Source organism: Bidens hawaiensis, unplaced genomic scaffold (assembly GCF_021521415.1).
Source record: "Bidens hawaiensis isolate Kalapana, Puna unplaced genomic scaffold, B.hawaiensis_p1.1 tig00026949_1, whole genome shotgun sequence".
Lineage (NCBI taxonomy): Eukaryota > Viridiplantae > Streptophyta > Magnoliopsida > Asterales > Asteraceae > Bidens > Bidens hawaiensis.
This window is the reverse complement of record NW_027494352.1, coordinates 219,040-244,763: the sequence shown is the minus strand read 5'-3', so window position 1 is coordinate 244,763 and position 25,724 is coordinate 219,040. Positions and strand designations below refer to the sequence as shown.

At 36.0% G+C, this 25,724-nt stretch overlaps 1 protein-coding gene and 1 pseudogene across 2 annotated transcripts; both read right to left on the bottom strand.

The window, feature by feature from the left end:
• Positions 1–6,356: 6,356 nt before the first annotated feature.
• LOC143574501 (early nodulin-like protein 17) lies at positions 6,357–7,746 on the bottom strand. The gene is made up of 2 exons (XM_077059105.1): positions 7,572–7,746; positions 6,357–6,719 (listed from the first exon to the last, which is right to left on the bottom strand). The coding sequence occupies exons 1-2, from the start codon at positions 7,738–7,740 to the stop codon at positions 6,397–6,399; spliced, it is 492 nt and encodes a 163-aa protein (XP_076915220.1). The 5' UTR covers positions 7,741–7,746; the 3' UTR covers positions 6,357–6,396.
• An 11,098-nt stretch (positions 7,747–18,844) lies between these two features.
• LOC143574496 (magnesium transporter MRS2-1-like) lies at positions 18,845–24,425 on the bottom strand (annotated as a pseudogene). Its single transcript, XR_013142603.1, has 8 exons — positions 24,327–24,425; positions 24,099–24,171; positions 22,492–22,612; positions 21,984–22,426; positions 21,632–21,760; positions 20,550–20,891; positions 20,407–20,454; positions 18,845–19,185 (listed from the first exon to the last, which is right to left on the bottom strand). The product of XR_013142603.1 is annotated as a magnesium transporter MRS2-1-like (transcript).
• Between the last annotated feature and the right edge of the window lie 1,299 nt (positions 24,426–25,724).

Here is a 25,724-nt window from a genome sequence, read left to right as displayed (position 1 = left end):
ATCATACCAACCTTAAGAAGTTTTTCAACTTCTTTTTGTATGATCTTGTTCCTCTCAGGAGCGAATTTCCTTCGCTTCTGATGGACAGGTTTTACAGATAAATCAAGGCCGAGCTTACGAGTGATTACCTCTTTTGAAATACCTGTCATGTCTGAGTGCTTGAAGGCAAAAGTAGATCTTTTTCGCCCTAAGAAGGATGTTATATCCTCCTCAATCTTGCTGGGGATATTGGATCCTAGGAATACTTTTATTTCTGGATCTTCGGGGTCCAATGACACTTCTTTGAGGTCTTTCTCCCGAGCTTCCAACACGTCCCTAGGATGTTGCTGTAGTTGCTATGCTATAGTTTGCTTGGCTGTTGGCTTCATTGATGAAGAGTAATAGTTCCTAGCCTCCGTTTGGTCACCTACTATCTTCACAACTCCCCAAGGAGTAGGTAGCTTGATGCATTGGTGATAAGTTGAAGCTACAGCCTTCATTCCATGGAGCCAAGGCCTACCTAAAATAACATTGCAACAGGAAAGGTTATCTATAACACAAAATTTTTGGTATGAATTTAACCCTTCGATATAAATTGGGAGGTTGATGTCCCCCAATGTCTTCTTAGTTTTGCCACTGAAACTGACTAGCACCGATGTTCTAGGGATGATTTCTGAATCCGGGATGTTCACCTTCTTGAGGACATCATGTTGGATAATGTTGACCGAGCTGCCACCGTCCACCAGGAGCCTGCGTACATAATGGTTAGAAATAAATAAAGTAATAATCAAACCGTCATGATGAGGATCCTGAATGTTCAGCTTGTCTTCTTCATCGAAGAAGATTCTCTTGTCTGTTGTTAATGTGGTTGACACTATTGGATGATCTCCGTTATCCATCTTGATTTCCTTGGCGAATCTTTTTGCTGCGGAGAAAGAAGTTCCACATACGTCTGAACCTCCCGAGATGAAGTTAACTGTTTGCACATCTGGCTTGTCTTGTTAAGGATCCTGGATCCTTGAATTGAAAAAGATTCTCTAATCAGCCACTCGAGTAGTGGGGATGAGTGGTCTTCTCTCATCATCCAACTCGAATTCTTCTATGGGACGTTCTTCTATGGCACAAGAATATCTAAATAATTCGTAGTCTCTTGAGACAAAGTTGATCACATGGGCATCCGGCGGCGGTGGTGTTGCTTTCTGTGGAAGATCTTCAGGATCCTGAATCTTGGATTTCTACCTTCTTAAGAGTTCTTTAAAGTGACCCTTGCTCAGGAGGTATCCAATTTCTTTCCTTAAGCTGATGCACTCGTCTGTCGCGTGGCCAAAATCTTCGTGGAAGGCGCACCACTTATACTGTCCTTGAAGCCGACAACCTTCTCATTCTTTCGGGGCCACCTTGCTTTTTCTCCCAGATCCTTCATGGCACAAATCAAGCCATGAGTATCTACAGAGAAACAATAGTCGGAGATGCAAGGATAGTCTTCATCATTATCTCCTTCTTCAACTGCCTGTACGTTCTGATTGTTGAACTTGGCGTACGGCTTCGAATTGTTTTTCCTGTTCCAGGATCCTTTATTCTTTTCGGGGGTTTCTTGCTTTGTTTGTCCCCCAAGACGATCCTGGATCTTTTTATCTTCTTCTAAGCGGATGTATCTTAATGCCCTGTTTCTGACTTCATCTAATGTCATGCATGGAGTCATCACTAAATCATCATAAAAAGGGGAGCTCTTTTGAATTCCCATCTTGAATGCTTCAACAGCAGTAGTCATATCAAGGTTTGGGATTTCTAGAGCTTCCTTTCCGAACCTGGTAACGAAATCCCTAATGGACTCATCACTAGGTTGGATAACACGGTATAAATCACTGGTTAACCTCTCAAATTTCCGACTACAGGAAAATTGAGTGTTAAAACAAATTAACTAAATGAGAGAAAGATGTAACCGAGAAAGGGGGAGGCTTAGCAGCCATTTTAGCGCAGCTCCCGTTAGTGTGGCTCCAAATCCTTTACAAAGGCAAGCCTCCTTGATTCTTTCAGGAACAGGATTAATTTCCATCATTTCCCTATATTGGGCAACATGTTCCTCAGGATCGGTGCTCCCATCATACGTCTTCATGTTGGGAGTTTGGAACCGCTTTGGAATCTCAGCATCACATATGGGCGGAGCGAATCTGGATAATTTGTGACTTCCCTCCGGTATCTCAGGAATTGGACGTACCACCCCCGGGACACTGGATATCATATCCTTTAGCTTCTGTAACTCCCTGGCCATGGCCTGGTTGATACCTGAATCCTGCATGGGAACATGGTTAGTATCTAAAGATATAGGATCATACCAGTTACCTCTCTGCTGGGTGGAGTTTGGGATTCCAGACGAGTATCTGGGATAAGAGGAGTCAGCAATCGGAGTGGGTCCTTCAGAAGCTATGGTCTGCATGGGGATTATGTCCCCATCATGGACTTCGGAAGATCGTATGTGCTGGATTCCTAAGGATCCTTGATCCTGAACAAAGGACCCTTGAGGTTGAGAATTATAGGACCCTTGAACATATAACCCAGAGGATCCCTGCGGAATGACTGATGACCCCTGCTGAAATTGCGAGTATCCTTGAGCCTGTCGACCCACGGACCCTTGTTGAAGGATATGTGATCCTGACTGAAAGAGTGAGGATCCTTGAGCCTGCTGACCCATGGACCCCTGTTGAAGGATTGATGATCCTGACTGAAAGAGTGAGGATCCTTGAGCCTGCTGACCCATGGACCCTTGTTGAAGGATGGATGATCCTGGCTGAAAGAGTGGGGATCCTTGAGCCTGCTGACCCATGGACCCTTGTTGAAGGATATGCGATCCTGGCTGAAAAATTGAGGATCCTTGAGCCTGTTGACCCATGGATCCTGGTTGCAGGATAGAGGATCCTGGCTGAAACAGTGAAGATCCTTGCGAAAACTGAGCCATGGATCCTGGACTGGTGAAATCCAGCATCCTAGGCACCAGGGGAGTGAGATCTTCTGCTGGCCTCTTATTCTTCCTGAGATCTTCTATCTCACGAAGGATCCTCTGGTTAGTCTTGTCCTGTTGCTCCATATATACTTTAACCTGCGAAAACATAGATGAAACATCACTGTCAGTATCAACCACCGGGGCAGCAGCAATGGTTTTCGAGCTCTGGAAGATTGGTAGTTGCGTTCTGCTTCCAGTAGCAACAGTTCGTTTTGCTGTCGTGATTGGCGGAGGCATTGGTGGCAAGGTCCTTAATGAGAGAGAAACCGATGATGGCATAGTTGACGATGCAGAGGTGGATTGAGAGGCCATTGCGAGTGTTTAGGGTATGGAAAAATGAAGGTTGATGAGAATAATATGGATTATAGCACTAATTGCCCCACGGTGGGCGCCAAACTGTTTTGGACAAAAATCAGCTAAGGATCTTGTATCCAAATCTGTTAAGTGAGGTATAGTACTAACGCGGGAATGATGAGTGTATGAGCGTAATATTGGTGAACACAATGATTTGATCACGAGGGAAAAAGCCCTTAACCAAGATAGTCTTACTTCGGTCAAAACTTATCAAGGTAATTGTTGGTAAAATAACTTCGGTCAGGGATTAATAGGATAATCTTTGGTCGAAGCACTTTAGTCAATGATCAACAAGGTAACCTTTGGTCGATGAGTATGTGGTTATCGTGGTCTCCGGCACAAAAAACCCTCGGACGGTGAAAACTATCACCGTCAAGTTTATTAATGAACAAAATGTGATTACAAGTGTTTATGGAGTACTTGATCGAGATTACAAAGAAAGCTAGTGTATAGAGAGAGTATTTTCTTCTGCTCTAGTGTGTGTGTGTGTGTGAGTACATGTGTTTACCTACTCGATCAAATCTCGTTTAAATAAGATAATAACAATAACAATAACAAAAATTCCTATCTATCCGGAAGCCCTCCACTTAGCCGCTCCACGACCTTTGACCACGTGCCAATAGCTATCCTGTAGCGAGATAAGCGGAAGAATGAGTCTCATAGCCGTTGTTGATATTTGCACGTTCATCTTCACATAAAATCATCCATTAACAGTTACATTGAAGTAGGATCCTGGATCCACGTTCCAGCCATAGGATGTCCCGTGAGGATAACTCGTACAAATACATCTTAAAGTTGCTATACCTGTTTAACACATCACCATACTAAATGTAATCATTAGTAAACAAGTAATATCGAGGATCGTCGATCCTTTATATCCTGATGTATATTTCAAGGATAAACTATCCATAAGACAGTTAAGGATAAAGGATCCTCAATATAAAAATCATGGCCTAACATCATTATACCGTGAAACTTCTACTGGTACGTGGTATGAAGGGCTCCATAATCCGACCCGCCAATAGGTAACTGGTACATTGGCTCACCGTAAAATTGTTCAGGTTGACTTTCGTAAGCGAAATACTCCTGAAAAACGTAATGGTAACATGTATTAGTTAAAAATCAAAATACGACTTTATATTAAACATATACTACCTGGTTTAAATTTGGTAACCCAGGTGTGCTAGGCTGATCATAAGACTGCTCAGGCCGACTATCGTAATGGTGATAATTCTAAAAAACGTAATGGTAACATATCTTAGTTATAAACAAACTAACAAATTTATATTATATCAATTTACAACGAAACTTGGTTCAAATCAGGTAATCCCGACGCGCTAGGCTGATCGTTAGGCGCGTATCCCGGCTCCTCCTCGTTGTCAGGAAACAAATTGTCGAACCACCACATTTTATTTTTTTGGTTTTGATTCTCGAAAGGGGATAGTAAATTGTGTGTGCATGTATTTGTGTATGATAATATATATATATGTATATATATATATATATATATATTATAATAAAGAGAAGAAAAGGGGAGCCGGATGGCTTAATTATTCAAATTGAACCAATATGCCCCGTATTGTACAATACGGGCTATATAGGGTACGATATGACAACCTAGGACTGTCAAAGGCTGTCATATCGTACCCTATATGCCCCGTATTGTACAATACGGGGCGTATTATACGTTAATATGGGGCGTATTGCATAATACACCTCATATAAAATACAACATAAAAGACAAACACCCCTTAATATGGGGCATATTGCACTATACGTCCCATATTAGGAGGTGTATGAGGTGTCCCAAGTACAACCCATAGCATAACCCTTTATTTCTTTATGTAACATCCTGTGTGTGACGGGAATTCGACGGGATCTCAGTCGGATTTCTAAAAACATTTTTTCTTTTTAATGACCGACTGTTCTCATTGGGTTTCTTGGGCCATTCTTACATAATTTAGCATAGTGGAGACTGGAGAACCCATTTAGTTGTCACCGGTCCACGTCAAGAGTGTAACTATTCATAGTGTGGCAACCACATCAAGTGTCAAATTCTGATCAATTATAAAAGCCCATGTTTACACAATAAATAGAATTGTGTTCAAAATGTTTACTTTGTGATTTTCCCCAAACATAAATACACTAGGTCTTAAAACACACCAAAAAACCTAAGCATGTGGAAGTATTACTTAAAACATTCGCTCATATATGTGTCACGTACCATCCTATGATTGTAATTGTAAACAATTTTTTTAGTTTAACTGTTGTGTTGTGACGTTTTTAATGTAGTTTTTGTACGGAGACATAGTTAGTATAAAAGAAATTTTAAGGTAACTTATGCTTGGTATAATACAATAATAATTATATGTATAAGGGAGGATCGATTGGTGTTCCCGAATGATGGATTGGGAAGGATTTTTGGGTTGAACTGACCACCATGCGGTGGTATTCCCGCCCATCTTTCATCATTCTTCTCGATTCTCAACCCAACGGGACCTATTTCTTCTTTGTTCTTTCATGGATCGGCATCACCAACCTACTCGGGATGCTTTTTGCCTAGGTACCGACGACCACGGGGTGGTGTTCCCACCAGTACCAATTGGTACCAGGCCCCCGTCTAGAGCCCATTTCTGTCTATCCTAATGTTGTGAGATTAAATTGAAATATTGCGGGCTGCGCCACCTAGTATGGCTTGATCTTTGATAACGCGGTTCTAAAAGTTCATGGCTCAATGCTTATTCAAATTTTTGCTCGTAATCGACTCAACTTGAGGCCGAAAGAACTCGCTCTAAAAGCTCGCTTAACTGCTATCTTGAGTCCAACTTGGCTCGGCTCGTTTACAACCCTCGTTTTCAGCATATGGGGACCAAATTTTCCATAAAATATACACATAAATACATAATCACCAAATTCAAAACAATTAACATAAATAAAGATTTAACCCATAAACATAGTTATCAAACTCATAAACATCCAATCTTCATGAAGCTCATGCAAAAGAAAAACGTTACAAAAAAAAAAAAAAAAAAAAAAAAAAAAAAAAAAAATCCAGTCGTCTCTCAAACCGAAATCAATGACACCAGAACCAGAACCATAACCAAAACCGCAAACACCGATTTTCTTGTAACAGAGGAACCAGAGTGCTCAAAAGCAGCTACGGTAGAAGATGGAGGTGACGGAAGCGGATGAACACGAATTGTGACTTTCATACCATTAAAGCAACCGCCTGTACCGCAAATGAAATAATAGCGCTGCGATTTGTTGAGAAGAATGAAATCTTTTCCACTGCTCCAGTTGCCTACCGCGCCATCGAGTGTACAGTTATCATAGCCGGTTTTGTTTACCTCGAACACATTGTATTGCATCTTCTGGTACCTAAATGCTGCATCATTATTCATCCAAAACACAGAAGCTAAACGTTTAACTTAACTGATTAAATGATCGCACATGAACAATTAATGACGGAGTTTTCTTGTTTGTGTGTGTTTGTTAAGAAAATGAACATGTTCGTTTGTATTGATAAGAATGAACATAACTTAACATAGACCAAATGGCTTCTAGCATAGTGGTATCAAGGTTGTATGTAGATGTGTCGCTCCTCAGGAAGTTGATGGTTCGAGTCTTACGGGGAACGGTGGTATAAAGTTAGAAGTAAGATTTAGCTGCTGTTAAAAAACATGATCAAATATAGGTGAATGAACATATTGGATTATTGGGCATCGCTGTGTGAACATTAACTAAAAGTATGGGGAAAAATTTTTGGAAACGAAAAAAAATGAGGAGTGTGCAATGGTATATGGTATGGGAGAGAAAATTTATTCTAGGTGATCCATGATTTAAAAAGGCGTATCTTAGAATGATAACAGAGACCGTCAGTGTTTGTCGGGTGAGCTGGATGACTGTACGGTGTTTCGCCATTTGAAATGGAGAAGTGAGAAAATTATCCTATGTTTGACTGGAGAATCCCTAACAAGAACTAGCCTACCCCTATATATTTGTTGGATTTCTCCCATTTCGAATGACAATAGTGAACAAACATCTAGCGAGATTTCACACCTTTTTGACCACATTATGTGCTCTTGTCATTTCAAATTGCTTTGAGTTAAAAATAACTTAGTGAACTGTAATTATGATGGTCATGTTAATTAATTAATTGTTACCGAGTTTTAACTTGGTTGAAGTTGAATGTCGGTACAATTTTAGAAACGAGTGAGAGTAAAGAGTAAGGACGTACAGACGAAGTCGCCAACGTAGAAGGTGTGATTGTTGGCCCAGAGAGTGTAGTTGATGCCAGGGTTCCACCCGCGGTTGGCGCCTACAATGTGATCGGTGCCGGAGACGCTGGCAGCGATAAGGAGGAAGACGCATATGATGATAAGGTGTTCAAAGCGTGAGGTGGACATTCTTGAGTGGTAAAGGTGCCACTCTCTGCTGTTTCTGCAAATATACTAACTAAATTTTGGGCCCCATTTCATAATTGTTACTTTGGATGTCTTTCTTTAATTTTTAAATTTTCAACAAACAAATAATTGTCTAGTGGCTCAATTAGTTATACACTGCTTTTAAGCGCTCTAAGCTATCTTCAGTTTCAGAGAAAACTCACATACTTGAAAGTCCACTTGTGGTAAAACCCGAATGCTCTCATAATCAAACTAGAGATCACAAAGATCTCAATTTTCAGTCTTCCTTCACTGAATCATCCATACCCTTTCAAAATGTTATAAATGAGGTTTAAACTTAAGTCTACATTTCTTACCACTACGTCACATTGAATTATGGATGAGAGTGATGAGAAAGTTTATTCAGATATATATTTTAATCAAGGAATTTATCTAAATAGTATGGTTAACTTGATTTTTTTAAATTAAATTGTTGAATTGTGAAATCATCTGTACATATCACCGGACACAATACTCTTATTAAGAATAACCCCGACACATGTTCATCTCCTGACAAAATTATGCATGCCTTCTTCATAGATACCAATAGTAGGCCAACAAGTGGCTTACCTTAGCTCGCTTATCGGGCATATTTAAATGCACCTTGCAATTGGGGTGAAGTAAACGAAGCAACCAAAATATTAGGAATCAAACACGACACTTTAAACCTTTAATGCTGTGATTATAAAATCTTTTTTCTCTCAATCTAAAAGATAATTTTAAAAGTAATACATAGGATTTTTTTACCTTTATAACTTAATTTTTCTAGTTAGTTTATTTTAAAACCAGTCTAATTAAATTTTACCTTTATAACTTAATTACTAGTTAATTTACTTTAAAACCGGCATAGTTAAATTTAACCTTTATAACTTAATTTTTCTAGTTAATTTACTTTAAAACCGTCTAGTTAAGTTTTATATAGCTTAATTTTTTACTACGCGTTTTGGTGTAATATATTTTTGAAATTTTAAAAGTTTTGATACTAAAATATTGCTCGTGGCTGTGGCTCGTAGTATTTTTATGTAGAAATATTGCTCGTGAATGTGAAATATTATTATAAAATATGTTCGTGAGTGCGTTTCATATTATTATATCAGATGCAATTTTTAATATTTTAAAATTTAATAAAAATATTTATGTTATGTTAATATGATTATCAGATTGTTCATGATACACTTTTTATTTCATCAAAAATACATCACCGCACGATAATTACAAAAATATATATATGAAAAAAAATAAGCGGTCTAGTAATTTAAAAGAAATTAAATATTTTAATTATATGATTATCTGAGAACGAGCAACTAACACACTATATATATTTGTGTCACCATTAGGAGGGACACATTTTTCTACACTTTGGTAAGGCATCCGTGCTCTTGGTTTCATTGCATACCACCTAGAGTGTGATTCTTAATACTTTGATTGCTTATTTTTTCATACTTTTTCGTTGGTGAGTATTATGCCCAAAAGGAATACTTGCCGCGTCATAACCGAATCAATGGGAAGAGGCTGATGGAAAAATGTTTGGCAAGTGTGGCAAGCGTGAGTCTAGCCAATGTTATGAGCCGAAAATCAATTCTCCATACGAGGGAGGCAGACATAGTTGAGAAGTAAGATGACACATGCCGGGATTTGAGAAACTCATCTAAAGAGACTTGATGAATCTTTTGTTTAGTGGTGCTTGCTATCAGGATGCCATTTGGTTCTACAAATAAATGTTTAAACAAAAAGTATTTGGTCAACTTTTTTTTTTTTAACATTTTATTGATGAAAATAAATATCTAGCCTAGGAGACTAGACTGGATAACAATATTACACCCAATTAAATTCATCAAATACATAAATTTTCAAAACGAAAAACAACACCAATTTCCCAATTCAATCCCACTTGTTTACCCCTATTCTTCACCCAAAGGATACTTCATCTTTCGAAATTCTTCTTGATTATACTCATTGAAACCCTTTACTTTCAAAGAGAGCTTTGTTTCTTGCTTTTCATAAACACCAACACGCTGTGAGGATCACCGTGTTCGTGTGTCTTGCTTTGTTCTTTGTCTTCTCTTAGTCGCTACCCGCTAGTGTGGTCAGGGGCAGATCTAGCCATGGTTGAGGGGTAGTCCGAGCTACCCCTCAACTTTCTTGGCATAGTACATTATCACTGCAAACTATTTTCTTCTTCTTTATTTTTTGAATCAGCTACTCCTAAATAAAAATTTTTTCACCTATACCACCTGTCAACTTTTCATCTAGATTCGTCGCTGAGTGTGGTGGTTGTGAGTAGATCCAACATCTCAAAAGCATACACCGGGTTGATTTCGTACTAACTAATAAAAAATTGCCAATTTACCGAGGCGATATACCATGGACTTAACAAATAGTGGTCCATCGATTCCTTCTAGCCTTCACATAATGGACACCACTTTATTTCACCAACTGTGTTTCTTTTAAAAAGGGCATCCGAGGTCAAGATTCTCCCTATCTCCACTTTCCAATTAAAAAGATTTACCTTTAAGGGTACCAATTTATTCCAATCCAAGATGAAATTCGTAGGATATGGAGATGGATATTTTGGAATTGTCAAACCGATTTCGTTGTGAATGTGACAACGTGCCGTCCTTCTCTAGTTCGCACACCCACTAATCATCCCATTCATTCATAACAGTACCCGGTAAGATCATAAGGCAATCCCAAAATTCTTGAACTTCGATAGGGGTACACGGTTCCTCCATCCACGTCCAATTCCACCCATCCATGGATAAGCCGTCCACCGTTTTGTCTCTAATTGTACATCTTTTGGGACCATTCTAATGCTAATAAATTTGGGAATTGATCACATAATGGTTTATCTCCAACCTACTTGTCTAGCCAAAAGCGAATATATTCGTCATTTCCCAATAACCCTTGATCGAACCAAAGTTTGGTAAAATGATTCTTTAAAATTTTTGCGGAGTAAAGTTGTGTCGGACACATTATTTACCCCTTATCCATTACTGATTTTAATTTCACTATAAAATTCAAAACCATTCATTAAATGAGTCTTTTTTACGGGTACCATCCCTACTCCAAAATATAACTAGTTCTTTATTTTATTTATCTACTTTAGTTGTGCTATTTAATTGAAAATTGAATTCATGTGTTTATATTCATTTTTTTAATATATTAAATGTCACACCTCCATCTCAGGCTTAGGAGCGTGACCCAATAGTTGGTACCAATATTGTAAATAAATCAGAGTTGCTTTAGTTTGCGGAAGACTTATAAAACTTCAAGGATCAAAACATTAACTTTTATATATACATTCAAAGACGGGATTATAAAACACCCGTTTAAAGTTGTTAACCAAAGATTACTCGTTTTATGTTTACAAACCACCATTTATGTTTATACAAAATAAAATCCGAGCCATCGGATATATAAGCACTTCGTCACTCCAAGTGCTAAACTTGTTCACCTGCAAAATGTAAGAAAATACGTCAGCAACGAATGTTGGTGAGCATGCTGACGCAAAATAACTTCTTTTACTTTATTACCCCTCGAGGCTACGCCTGCCTCGGCCCAACACATTATAAACTTGAGCCTCTACTCTAGGTCACCTCAGCAAACACCGCAGCGTTCGACTTAGTTAAGTACCCGTAAATATACACATAAGGTCGTACTCCCTGCAGGAGAGCGTCCTACGACCAAGGGTGGTGCGATCATGCCCATACATCGCATAGTACCACCTATGTAAGGATCCAGACATATGTATACCACAGCCTGAGGGCTAGGTTCATACCCATAGTTATAACGGTTTTAGGAACACATAGTTCCTTGTAAACAATTTCATATAACAAGTTTGACTCATTTAAAAACAAGTTTAAAAGTTTGGGGACGTATTCACCATATTTCTTTAGGATCGGCTTCACTCACCGTCCAAGGGTCTTTCCCTTCTTTATCTCGCGCCTATAGTACGAGTATAAATATTTGTTAGTCGGATACACGATCCGGCTTAAGACCTTTAGTCTTATCTCAATCCTCGATGAACCTTTAGTTCATTTTCTTTTATTTGAAAACCTTTAGTTTAAAAGTAAATTATAAACCTTTAGTTTATATTAGAAACCCGACGTTTCTTCTTCTCTAAGAAACGTAATCATTTTCTCTTATTATTTAAGAATACTCTTTATTCATTAAATAATATTTTCATAACAAAGAATATATACATATATACTTACACACATATATATGTAATCACAATATTCAATATTCATTCTTTCATTCATTTCTTTGTTATGTTTTCTTTTCTTTTATCGAGGTATCGAGTATAACCTCGACTTAGGGCCGGCTTAAGCCTTTAATATAATATTGAATCATATTGAATTCATTATTACGCCTAACCTTAGTGGCATATAGAAATCCTAGGGGCTCGAGCAGCACTCCAATGCCGCTTCTTTTCTCGAACAAATTGACGAACGCCAATCTTCAACACACGTTGCACGTACTTCGAGAACATACACCATCTTGGTCAAAATGTGGGTGGAGGGTGGCACGAACTTCAAGGAATTGTCAATACGGAAATCGAGAATCGGGACACGCTTTACGAGGAAACAAGGCACGCTTATCTAGGTATATTCTAGAGATAGATTAGAGAGATGTGAGAGCAGATTTGGATGTGTAAAATGAACACCCCATGGCTGTTATTTATAGACGAAAAATTGGCTCCCATCGCGGTACGCGATGGGTCCCTCAGCAGACCTATCGCGTACCGCGATATAGGTCTGCTGACTCAACGCGTAGACCTGCCACGTGTTGGCAGGCACCGCTCCACGTGGCGACACATGGCAACATTGTTGCCACGTGGCAGCAGGTGGTGCCACCGTGTGCCACGTGGCACACGTGTCACGTTGTGTCAGAAGCTCCATCGCGGTACGCGATGGGCTTCTCCTTTTGTCCATCGCGTAGCGCGATAGGACAAGAAATCAGATTTTTCATTTCTAACCCTCAAGTTTGGCATTTGGCAATTTTAGTCCCTAAACTTTTGAAAAGTTGATACTTTGAACTCGAAATTTTCACGATGTTACATTAAAGGATTATTGGATTAAAATAATCTTATCTTTAATGTGTTAGTCAATAATAATCCCACCTGAGTTATTTCCCTCTGGCAGTCCCACATTTTTCATGTTTTTTGTTTTATGATCCCCCGTTAAAAATAACTAACGTGGTTAGTTTTTTGCTTATGTGGCTTGATGAGTTGGCATTTTAAAATCCTACGTGGCTTTTTTTTTTCTAGGCATTTAAAAATCCTACTTACTTCACCTTAACCTTGTCGGACCTCCACCGACGAAAACCCAATGAAGTCACCGGAGGTTTTTCCTTCACCATTTTAAGCTCAGCCGGCAAGAAACAACGGTGGGGTACGACGGTTTTCGTCGTCATTCTCCGTTGCTTCTGACGTCTTCATCTTCTTCTCTGGCGCCGTCGTTGCGTTGCTTCTCATCTGGACTTTCTCAAACCCTCAAACACCCACAACACCAAACTATGAAAGACCTGTTTCCGATCTTAAATCCTTAATTTTCGTCACGGGCAACGCTTGTGTCAGCGGTTTTACTGATTTAAACCCAAGATCCGACCCACCCGACCCCGAATTTCTATGGACCCGACAGTCGGGGTACACTATCAACAACCGAATTAAAAACTGGGATGAAAAGAGAAAAGAATGGTTGAAACAACACCCTTCATTTGGGCCGGGTTTCGGAGAATGGGTGGTTTTGATATCCGGATGTGGAATTAGGACTCAAATCGATCATTTGGGGGGTTAAATGGGTGAGGGATTTCAATTAATTTGCCCAGAAAGACAAATAAGTCATGTAGGATTTTTAAATGTCAACTCATTAAGCCACATCAGTCAAAAACTAACCCCGTTAATTATTTTTAATGGGGGATCATAAAACAAAAAATATGGAAAAGGCTGTTAGAGGAAGATAACTCAGGTAGGATTATTTTTGGCCAACACGTTAAAGATGAGATTATTTTAATCCAATAATCCTATATTAAATGAGAAAAGAAAATAAATAATGAAAAGTAGTAAATCAGTTCAATGGCTTAAATAGATCAAAGATATATGCTAAAATACATATATTTATGAAGGGTAAATTTAAAATACAAAGTACAATAAAAATGAGAATGGTGAAAGAGAATTTAATCCATTGATCTTAAATTTGGATGGTGGAGATTAATTTAAGAATAAAAATAAATGAAAAGGGCATGAAGGTAATAACTCACTTATGATGACTTTCTCTCTCCATCATTTTAATATGTCTAAAACTTTTTCATAAAACATTTTTTTACCATAATAAAAGCGTATTTTTATCTTTAATATGAATATCATACTGTTATATAAAAATAAAAAAATTAGTGGGTCTTTTATATTGTGTTATTTGGTTGTCCATTGTATTTTTAAATTAAGTTTTTCTATACATATATAGATTTTGGTCATTGTGTTTTTCAATCAGTTCTCATATTAAAGATAAAAATTAAAAAAACATATTACATCATTGTATCTTTTTGTTCGTCATTGTTTTTTTATGCTCAACATTTGTCTTTCTACTTATCATTGTGTTTTAGTCATTGTGTTCAATATTCACTTAGTTGAGAAAAATAGTATCATGTTCATTGTGTATTACGTTCAAATCATTGTGTAATATGTAGATTCCATTGTGTTTTACGTTTCAAGTCATTGCATTATATATATTTACCATTGTGTCTTACGTTTACCGTCATTGTGTTATATGTATTCATTATTGTGTTTTACATTTTATGTAATATGTATTCATCATTGTATTTTATGTATTAGATAATTTGTTGATATTTTTCATTATATTTACATATTATTACACAACGGTGTTATTAGTATTTAGGAAAAACACAATGACCAGTTAAAAGACATAATGGCGAAAAAAACACATTGACAAACAGAAAGACACAACGACGAAAAAATACACAATGGTACGTAAAAAGACACAATGACGTAATTTTTTTTTATTTTTATATAACAAAATCGCACTCATATTAAAGATAAAAAAAACTTTTGTTATTATGGTGAATTTTATTTAAAAAAAATATCGTATGAAAAAATTATACACGTTTAAAAATGATGGAGGAATTAACACGTGACATGCATGCGGAGAGAGAAAACGTGTACTATTAATTTTATACCCTTTTCTCATTTGGTCCTTACTTGACACATGTTAATTAATTATAGCTTCTCACACTTTTTATTTTTGTTGATCTTTATAAAATAACTCAACCCTACTTATGAATTTACAAACTTAAAAGAAATGTTAAATGTAAAAACAAAACTGGCATGTATATTTATCTATTTTGTAGCATTTTAAAATTTTTTTAACCCGCTGAAGTCTGAACACCAGTTTTGCTGTTCGGCAAATTGCAAGAATTTGATCGAATAAATGGATCAAAAAGACAAGTGGCCCATAAGAAGTAAACTAGCTCACCATTAGCCCACTTCATATATTTCTCAGTTAATTTTAACAAACAAACCAAAAAAAAAAAAAAAAGTGAGAGAGAGAATTCTTGTTTTGGTCCATATGATTTGTTGATTTTAACTGTAAACAAACTTTTAACAATATAAGTCGCTAAAGTTTTATATTTTAACAGTTTTAATCCAATTGATTAATGGAGTCATACTTCTTCATTAAATACCATCTAGATAAGGGGTACTTTTGTCAATTCAAAATTCTTTAAATCCCCATTTTTATCAACTTTCCTTTTTTATAATCATTGTTAATTGATATTATAATCTATAATAATATATATAAACGAAAATCCAAAAATCCTATGTGTCGCGATGTGGTCGCTCCCCCTTTTTTTAGAGTTACTAGATTTGCTTGATTTTTAAATAGAGGCTTCTCATGCATTTGACCCGAATTCATGGGTATAGGTCTTACCAAACCCAGATATTCCTTAAACGGGTTATAACATCTCATTAAATTAAAAATTATTCTCATCAAATTATTGATGTAAAAATCCTATAATATAGGATATACTAAAAATTAATATCTTATTTATTTTAAAAAAGGTATATAGATTATTTAAATTAAAAAAAACCAACTGTATCGTAAAAAAAAATAAATGGGTCTTGGGTCTTATCAAACCATAAGTATATTATTAACTTTCATAAATATTATTTATAACTAATAAACCAATTTTATAGTAAAAGAAAATAAACGGGTCTTTGGTCTAATCAAAACCATATAGCTTCTAAATCGGGTTATAACATCTCATTTATTTGTGAAACAATTTATCACCAAATCATAAGTATATTATTAACTTTCATATAATAAAAAAATATAAATTCAAAAAATAAATAAATATTAGAATAAATAATATAAAACAACCCCCGTAATACGGGGGATAAAAACTAGTGTTATATATTTTGTTAACAGATAGTATACGCGAAATATATGGGTGCAAACAAACCGAGCCCGAGCCCGAGCTCGGCTCGTTTAACTTACACAAGGCTCGAGTTTGAGCTTCTCGTGATTAGTTTTTCAAGCTCGAGCTTGACTTAGGCTTGGATCATTTACTTCGTTAAGAATTATTATAATATCAAGATAATAAATAACAATTATTACTATTTGTTTTCTATCTGTTATATATGTAACCTTATAAAGTTAATTAACAACTTTTATAGTTTTTTTTTTATCAAATGGAAAGGGAATAGGGATAAAAAAAAACCATGAATTTAAAAGAATTGTGAACTAACGAAAATACCCCTAACCTGGATGAGGTTTAACGGAGAAGTATGACTCCATTAATCAATCCCCATGTTCCCAGTTGATGAGCCATGCTCGGTCTGCCGTAAAGTTTGTTTAGATAATTTTGGTGAACACGCGGTTCACTGCAAAGAACTCCCGGGGTTTAAATATAGACATGATTTGGTCAGGGATGTCCTTTGTGATGTGTTAAAACGGGCGGGAATCTCGGCAAAAAAAGAGGCTCCTGTGAATTTCTTTTCGGATTCGCATGAAGGAAGGTCCACTCTCCGACCAGCGGACATTCTTGTGTTTGAATGAGTGGGGGGAAGCATGCTTGTGTGGACCTTACTGGAGTGTCCCCTCTCGTCGGGCTTAGGGACACTGGGTTTGTTGCTAGGCAAGCGGTGCTAAAGGCTGAAGCAGGAAAAATTACTAAGCACGATAAGGCATGTGTTGAGAATCAACATGCCTTCATCGCTTTTGCTTTTGATACATTTGGGTCTCTCGCCCCCGATGCTGCTTCGTTTTTAAAAAGAGTTCAGCGGGTCGTGCACAGTAACTCAGCGACGCCGAAGAACGATAACTATGTTTTCAGTAGGATCGGGTTTGCCATTCAAAAGGGGGTGGCAGCGCAGCTTGTTGCCCGCTTACCTGCCTCTCTTTTGTAACTGGATCATTTTTCTTATTATTAAAAATGAAGTCACCGGGGGTCTCACCGGAAGCAGCCTCTCTATCCCTATGGGATAGAGGTAAAACTGTCTACATCTTACCCTCCTCAGACCCTACCATAGCATTGCTATTGGTGGGATATACTGAGTACGATAATGATATGATTAAAAATGAAGTCAAAATTGCTAAGTTCATTGGACTAACATTGTTACAATATGAAACTTTAGTGACCCAAATTGATAAAGGTTTGTCGATTAACCAAAACATTTAAAATCAACAAACCGCATGAATTAAAACATTAGTTCTCTCAAAAAAGAAAGGAACTTTAAATAAAATCACAATATTATAACACGTAAATTAGTGAATTGACTTTAAAAAAAACCTAAAAAGGTGAAGCGGATGCTTCATATATTTCGTTATAAGTGATTATATGCGTTACTAGTTTCGATCTAATCTACATCATCTATTTTTATACATCACTGACCTGGATGTATTATAGTTTGGCCCAGTTTAATTCGATTCTATATCTATGCAAAGCCCTATATGCATTCTATAGCTTCGCCTAGCAGCACGACGCTTGTATTGCTCTCCCACAACCCCGTTTCACGGTTTAGGTTGCTCCCATTTCGCTCGCCGCTATTACGGGAATCGCTTTTGCTTTCTTTTCCTCTAGCTACTAAGATGTTTCAGTTTGCCAGGTTGTCTCTTGCCTGCCCATGGATTCAGCAGCGGTTTGAAAAGTTAACTTATTCAGGAATTTCCGGATCTATGCTTATTTTCAACTCCCCGAAGCATTTCGTCGCTTATTACGCCCTTCCTCGTCTCTGGGTGCCTAGGTATCCACCGTAAGCCTTTCCTCGCTTGAACCTCACCCTTACCTTAAAAGTTCTTTCTGAAAAGCCTATACCCTCATTTAAAAGAAACTACAAAAATAAGCAATTGAGGTATTAATTTACAATAAGAAAAACACGTAATTATATTGATGATCTTAACCTTTCAACAAGAACTTAGAGGGGTGTCTTCAATAAATGACTATGACTAAGTTTCAAACCATTTTTCCTGTCTAAGAACATGCACCATTCAACTCGACCAACATTTATGGATAACACCATTTGATTCTATTTGTATTCAAACAAAAAAATGAATGAAACCATTAACTACAATTTTGACAAACGACAAACGAAACCCGTTGGATTGGCCGGGTCAGCTAGAACGACCTGGTTTACCGGTTTAACAGTCTGGCTTTAACAGTTTAATCCGACATTTAAGTTTTCTATTAAGAAAATGATAAAGATGGTTTATCACTTACGTACGTTCACATTCCATAAATGAAAGAATATAGTTATCAAAATAGCTAAAAGTTCAGTTCAGTTTACACGACTAGTTTCAAATGTCAAACAAGATTAAACCATTGGCCGCCAAACCATGAAGCCTAAATCGTTCAGATTTCAAACTGGCCAAACCGACCGACTTGCTTAAGTTTCGATCAGTTTTAACGGTTTTTAACACATTTGATCTAATCCTTTTGGTTAGTAAAACATTCATAGGTCCCATGAATTTACCTGTAACATGTTCTCATGGCCAAATAAAACACAAGAAAACTCAAAACCTAGTTAAGAACACATGTTAATAATTAGCACCTCATATAAAAAGTGTAATGCATTGGAAGTTCATCAAGCAGAATTTTCAATACAAGAGAACTTCAGTTTGAACTTGAAAAAAGATGCAAGTATTAATTGTGACAGGATGGATTCTACTACAATGGCATTAATCTTTTATATCTGAAAAACCATAAGAACGAACTAAATATGATGGCTCCAGTAACCCCCGTTATCACCAGCACCCATGTAAACGCTGTTGGACTATCGAATAACGGGATCATAAAATTCATGCCAAATATTCCTGCTACCACTCCGAAGATCGCAACAACAAATGTTGCGGTTGTCAGTATCAACTCAAACTGTATGAGCTGGTTCCTCACGTTATCCTGCGGTTCAAATATTTACATTTAGAAAAAATAAAATAAATAAACAGTTGCCTATCTTGGCATGTTAAACAGGTAAACTTTTAAAAAAATTAGCTTAAAAGAAACAGGCCAACAATTGTCCAATGTGTAGGCATGTAATTGAATCAAACGAACAGGACGTAACATGTTCGTGTTCCTTCTTTAACGGTATAAACGAACGGTTCATGAATGAACATAACTGAACATAACTCGGCTAAAACCAATCAAAAGTAAATGTGATCAACAATGCGTTGGGTCTAAAAAGTTATTAACTTTTGACTAAACTGTAACGGGCTTAAAACTTAATGTAACGAACGCAAACAAACGTAAAGTAACGAACCTAAATCAAATTTAAATAAACAAATGTTCACAAACATAAATGAATGAACAAGATATGTGTTCGTGTTTGCAAGTTTACTAAATAAGCGAACACAAACGAACTTCCCTCCATACGGTTCATAAACGGTTTACTGACCATTCAGTTCGTTTACAAGCCTACAATGTATTTTAATGCATAAACCTCGTGAATTAATTTATTGAAAAATACTGGATTACCAAAGTAACTAATGCTTTACAAATTGAAGAAAAGGTGTTTCGGGTCAACCCAACTGGTATTCAAAAATTACCGTTTTGACCTGTTACCCAACTTGCTAGGCCCACCCAATATGCAACTTAATCTCAGTAGGGAGAATTTGGGATGGGCAAATGGTAATGGGTATTTTCGGTACCCACTTTTTAGGTTTTCGGGATCAGTAGTTTTGGTACCGGTATAGTTCGGTACTGTGCCGGTATTTCACCGATACATTAATACCGTACCGTTCGGTACAAGTACCCATTTTTGGCGATGTTCGGGATCGGTACTTTCAGTACCAAGCGCATCCCTAGGGAGAATTAAAAGAGAGAATAAACGGCTTAATGTCTAGGTCTTAATCATATCTATTATCAAATTTAATATCAAACATAGTTCAAAAATGTTAAAATTGATATGTTACATTTTATTTAGATTGTTGTAATGGTGCATTTTCCTCAAGTACTTCATATAAAAAGGGAGTGTTTGGATGTGTATTTTCAAAGTGATTATTGCAACTTTATAATCACTTTACATCTAAATGCACATCCAAACATGAAAAGCCCTCCATCGCAATCTCACTAAAAGCTGAAGAGGGTAAACTGGACGTTTTACTATGAAGAAAAGAACCATACCAGTTGGATGTTAATAAAGTCTTCAGTGTCATCAATGTATTCCTTCAGCTGTTTACAACACAAAACAAAGTCATCAAAAAAGTTGCAATTAAACAAAAAAAAATACAAATAGAGAATATATTTTCTTGAAATAGAATAAATACCGATGTCAACTTATTGAGAGTGCTATCAATGACAACGAAATAAGCTTCTAGAAGCATCTCGAGTTCTTCAATATTTTCATTAGCACTTGCAGAACTACTCATGCCATCATGCCTACTTCTTGCCATGCTGAAAGCTTTTTCAAGTTTTCGGCTATCAGGCGGTGAAGAATCTGGGGAAACCGGAGCAGAAATGGATTGTTGACCGTCGTTTGACCGGTACCCCGTCATAACAGATTGGTCTGCAACATAGAGTAATGAATCCATTCGACTTTTTTTCTCAGTTAGGTACATTTCAGCCATATCTCCATCATCATCCATTAATTGCTCTATTTCATCTCTTACCTATGTAAGCAAATAATTGGTTTAATTAGAGGTGACAATTTTGACCCATTTACTTATGAAACAAGTCAAATGGATCAACGGTTTGCAGATAGCCCAAATTGTATTATTAATGAATACAACCTCCTTATTTGTGTTATTCAACAATCTAGGTTATTGTAATAATATAGCTTTTGTATATAACTAGGCCTATAGATGAACTGAACGTTCAGTAAACCGTTCGGGATAAATTTGTTTGGTTAACAATAAACGAACATGAAGATATTTGTGTGTTCCTTTAGGTAAACGAACGACCATGAAGACAAGTCTCGCCCGTTCATTTATGCTCATGATTTTTTCATATAAATTTGTTTACGTTCGTTCGTTCGTATATTCATTAAAAAAATTTAGGTTCCAACTGAGTCTAACTTTATGTAATTGAAATATCACCTGTTAAAATTCAATCTAGTTTTATTAATTTTTTAGGCCCAACAAGTTGATGTTCACGTTTACTTTTAAATGTTGTTAGCTCAGTTATGGTGTATGCATTTATCTTGTTATGTTCATTCATTTATGTTTGTGAACCGTTCGTTTACACCATTAACGAACAAACATGAACATCATTTTCTTAACCAGTGAACACGAACAGAAAAACCTTGTTCGTTTAATTGTTCGTGTTCTATCGTTTGTTTGGTTAAAGTTAAACGAACAAACACAAACATGCCCTGTTTGTGTTTGTTTGTAGACCTATATAAATACAGCACCTTTTGAACCCTTCGAGTCAATGCAACAAGTCTGCTTTTCAGTCTACGAACACGTTCCAAGTTTAGCGTACTAATATTTGAGGTAAGTTCATCTAGCAATGGATATGCTTCAATTTCCAATTCTGCCGCCTGATGAATTCATAGAAACAAATTAATTAAATTTAATTCAAAATCCAAATAATTGGAAACTTAGAATGGTTAGTTTAAACAACTATTATATACATAATGCATCCTATGAGAGGTATTATACTCCAATTCTTTTGAAATAAACAATCATACGACATCAATCAGACTTTCATATTTCAGTAGTTCATGATTTACAATCTAACTAATTATTGGTTATAAAACAAACCTGTGTATCCAAAAATGTACAAGCAGCCTCAAGAGCAACTTCAAGAGCCCTAAATTCAAATGGCAAGTAATCTGGGGATGTTTTCAATTCACCGCCTTCAGACCGCCACACCTCACCACCACCTGCCGCCTTCAACCTTCGCTGTAACTCCACCACATATTGCAACACATAACTATCAAGGGAATTCAAAAGTAAGACTTCATCAGCTGTTATAATGCACCGAATTTGCTCCAAATTTACAACAATAGCCTTCTCTCTTCCCAATATTGTTGATGGATAAACAAATAGCGGATCAAGCAAGCGAAGATCTCGTGCAGGAAGATCACAGCGGCGCATTATTGTGAATTTATCAACCTCAATTATTTGGAATCACCAGTTGCAGCATCAACACGAATCCATGAGCGAAGACCCTGACCACGTTTTTTGAGCCCTAAAACATCGACCTGCAATATTGAAACTTTAAGATAACTGACTATTATAAATTTTCAGTTTTCTTGTAAACTTTTACCCCTTGAAACGGTTGGCGACCAGATGCAGATGGCCTAAAAGATGAATCTCTAAGGTTTGTAGCGGAGGCAGGTTTTGGCGGGAGCAGACGTTCTTTTAGGTCTGCCATAACAAGGTTCTAACTGCAGAAACATAAACGTTATTGGAACTGATTAGCCGGTTATTATGTTTAGATACATACAGCAATAAGTTTGTTCTCAGAGTGTTTGCGATTGATATTTAAAATTTGTAATATGCTTGATAAAACTGGTTGTATATCCATGTAACCAATAAGCACTAATAACAGCAAGATGACTTCCTATTATGATCTATCATAAAAGGAAAACAATTAGCAACTTCAACTTGCAAAACTGATATTTTTCCTTTACGTTTTTATTTATATTAATGATTATACTGATACTGGTTTCAATATTTGCTGAACGAATAGAATTCTTAGGGGGGTGAATATAATCATGTTATATAAAACAGATTTTTTCACCTTTTGGGTACATTTATAAATTTGAACCACCAAGAACGAGTTTGAAATCATGAATCTCAAATTACTTCTGGAAACAACTTATTTCAGCCAAAACAAGCAGATAAACATAAGCACGATTTTTCATCCACACACTCAAAAAGTTGTTTAATTAAGCAATCCAAAATCCAATTACTTAGAAGTGTTGTGAAAGTACCTAGTAATGTTATAGCAAAATATGGCAATATTTACCCAATTAAAATTTCAAGGGTCACATTCGTCTATAACAAAATGTAATCAACAGTAAATATTTGCCACAAGATCTACCTATATTTGTAATAGCATGGCCATCTAATCACTCACACGTCACATTTGTCAAGTTCAAATGCAGATAAAAGAAAATGACATTTTAAGCCACATTCACAAACAGAAAATCCAAAAAAAGATGTAAAACATTTTTAGATTGCAACAACCACTTCTTCATAAACCTATATTTGTAACAGCATGGTCATCTTTTTTTTACCGAGCAGCTATTAACGTGGTCATCTAATCACTCAATGTAACACTTGTAAGGCTTAAACGCAGATAACAAAAAAATGACATTTTAAGCAGCATCCACTAACAGAAACTCCAAAAAAGATTGAACATTAATAGATTGCTACAAACAACTCTTCATATACCTACCTATATTTGTAATAACATAGTCATCTAGTCACTCAATGTAACAACTATAAGATTTAAATGCAGATAAGAGAAAATTACATTTTAAGCAACATTCTAAAACAAAAAAAAATCCCCAAAAAGATGTAAAACATATTTAGATTGCAACATACAGTCATACACTTGCTCCTATACCTATATTTGCAAGAACATATGGCCATCTAATCTAATCACAGAGCATTTAATGTAAAAATTGTAAGATTTAAACGCAAATAAGCGAAAATCGACATTTCTAACATTCAGAAACAAAATTTTTCCCCCAAAAAAAAACATCTTCAGATTACAACAAACAATTATTCTTCATACACTATATTAAAATATAAATAAACCTGAAAATTGATGAGAATTGTATCTTTAATCATCTTAATCAATCAAATTGAGAAGTAAGAACAAGTAATTAAAAACCTAAAAGGAAGAAGACTTAGGTGACTTACTTGGTTTGCTTGTTCCGATGAGTATATTAGGTTAGGGTTTCAGTTCAATCAAAACTTTCGATGATCAAACAGCCTGAGAAACGAACATAACAAAAAACAGATTCAGTTAATCGATTAAAATAAACAGCGAATGAAGCATATGCATATATATGTATGTATATAGACAGCAAACATGAGTATAAATGGACTTAGAGATGCATGTATTGAATTGAATTGATTGTAAATTACCTTCTACAGGAAGCAATAATAATAACAATCAATGAGAAATTATGTTGTGTTGATACATACATATACAACTATAGATACATAGTTGGTGTATGTATGTATGTATGTATGTATATATGTATATGCAGAAAGAAAGAAAAGAGGCAATTAATTTGGAAGGATAACCAAACAGATTGCCTGCCCGGATTTTCCTAATCATAGAATGCGTGATTGCGTCTACTCAGTCGAGCCTCTTAAACGGCGTCGTATGTCAACGCTTTGCTTGTGTTTATATATATATACTTCACACTTAGGCACGAGGCATGCTTACCTTCCCGAAACACGTCTTCTACTTTATCTCATTTCATTTCGTTTTAATTTAAAATATTTTTTAACATTTTCTTTCTCTCTCTTTATTTATGTAAAGTTGATTATTACATTATTGTATATGCATCTCATTAACATTGTAACTCGCACTATATTTAACGCCTCTTAACCCATAAAGGAAGTGGTATATCACTCGTTAACCTCTGATAACTCAGCTTTAACATGATGGATGTTAAAGTAGACCATAGACCCTACCTCTCTTGGTTCTCTGTTTTTATAAATAATTTTACATGTTTGTTGAAATAATAATCAATTTAACATGGTGTAGTAATGGTACATAAAACGGTTACATAATCGTTTAATTTATGCTGACGAGCACCATGTATGAATGTTTATGTGATTTCATGGTTTTACATTAGCATAAACACTTGTGTTGTTATTTTTTAATAATTATGTGTGAGGTGGTTACGGTACCACTTAACCGTGTATCTTTCTCTCGCTCTCTTATTTGACCAAAACTATGTATTGTTATTTATGCAATTAATGTGGTTCTCTACTTTAGTTAGTTTTGTATCAACATGAAAGCATCCCATAATTCTATTTGTGTAAAATATCAACCTTAGCATGTACAAATTTAAGATCGTGTAACCTAATTAACTAATTGATCTAAGCATGTTAAACAAATTAACGAGTAATACTCCAGATTTTAAATGTGTTTTTTTGGTTGTCGAGGTAGTTAAAATATGGATATAGTTGGACAACATGTTTAATTAAACAAGTTGAACGGTCACTATATTAATTAAACGGGTTAAACAAGTCAGTCGAATGCAACATGTTTAATTAAGCTGGTCAACTAAAAAACAACCCGTTTATTAGAAAGGTTGGATATGATAACCCAATAACGGGTTATATTCATGTTGTGTTTGAAGTATCAAAAAATTCTACAAAATATGGGGATTTTGGCATATCATTATTGTTCTTAATTTATTATAATGCATAGTCCATAAGATAACAATAAGGCCATGAGTTATACGCTAACATTTTTTTAATTTCACATACACACCACATCATTTATTTTTCTCTCTTTCACTTTAT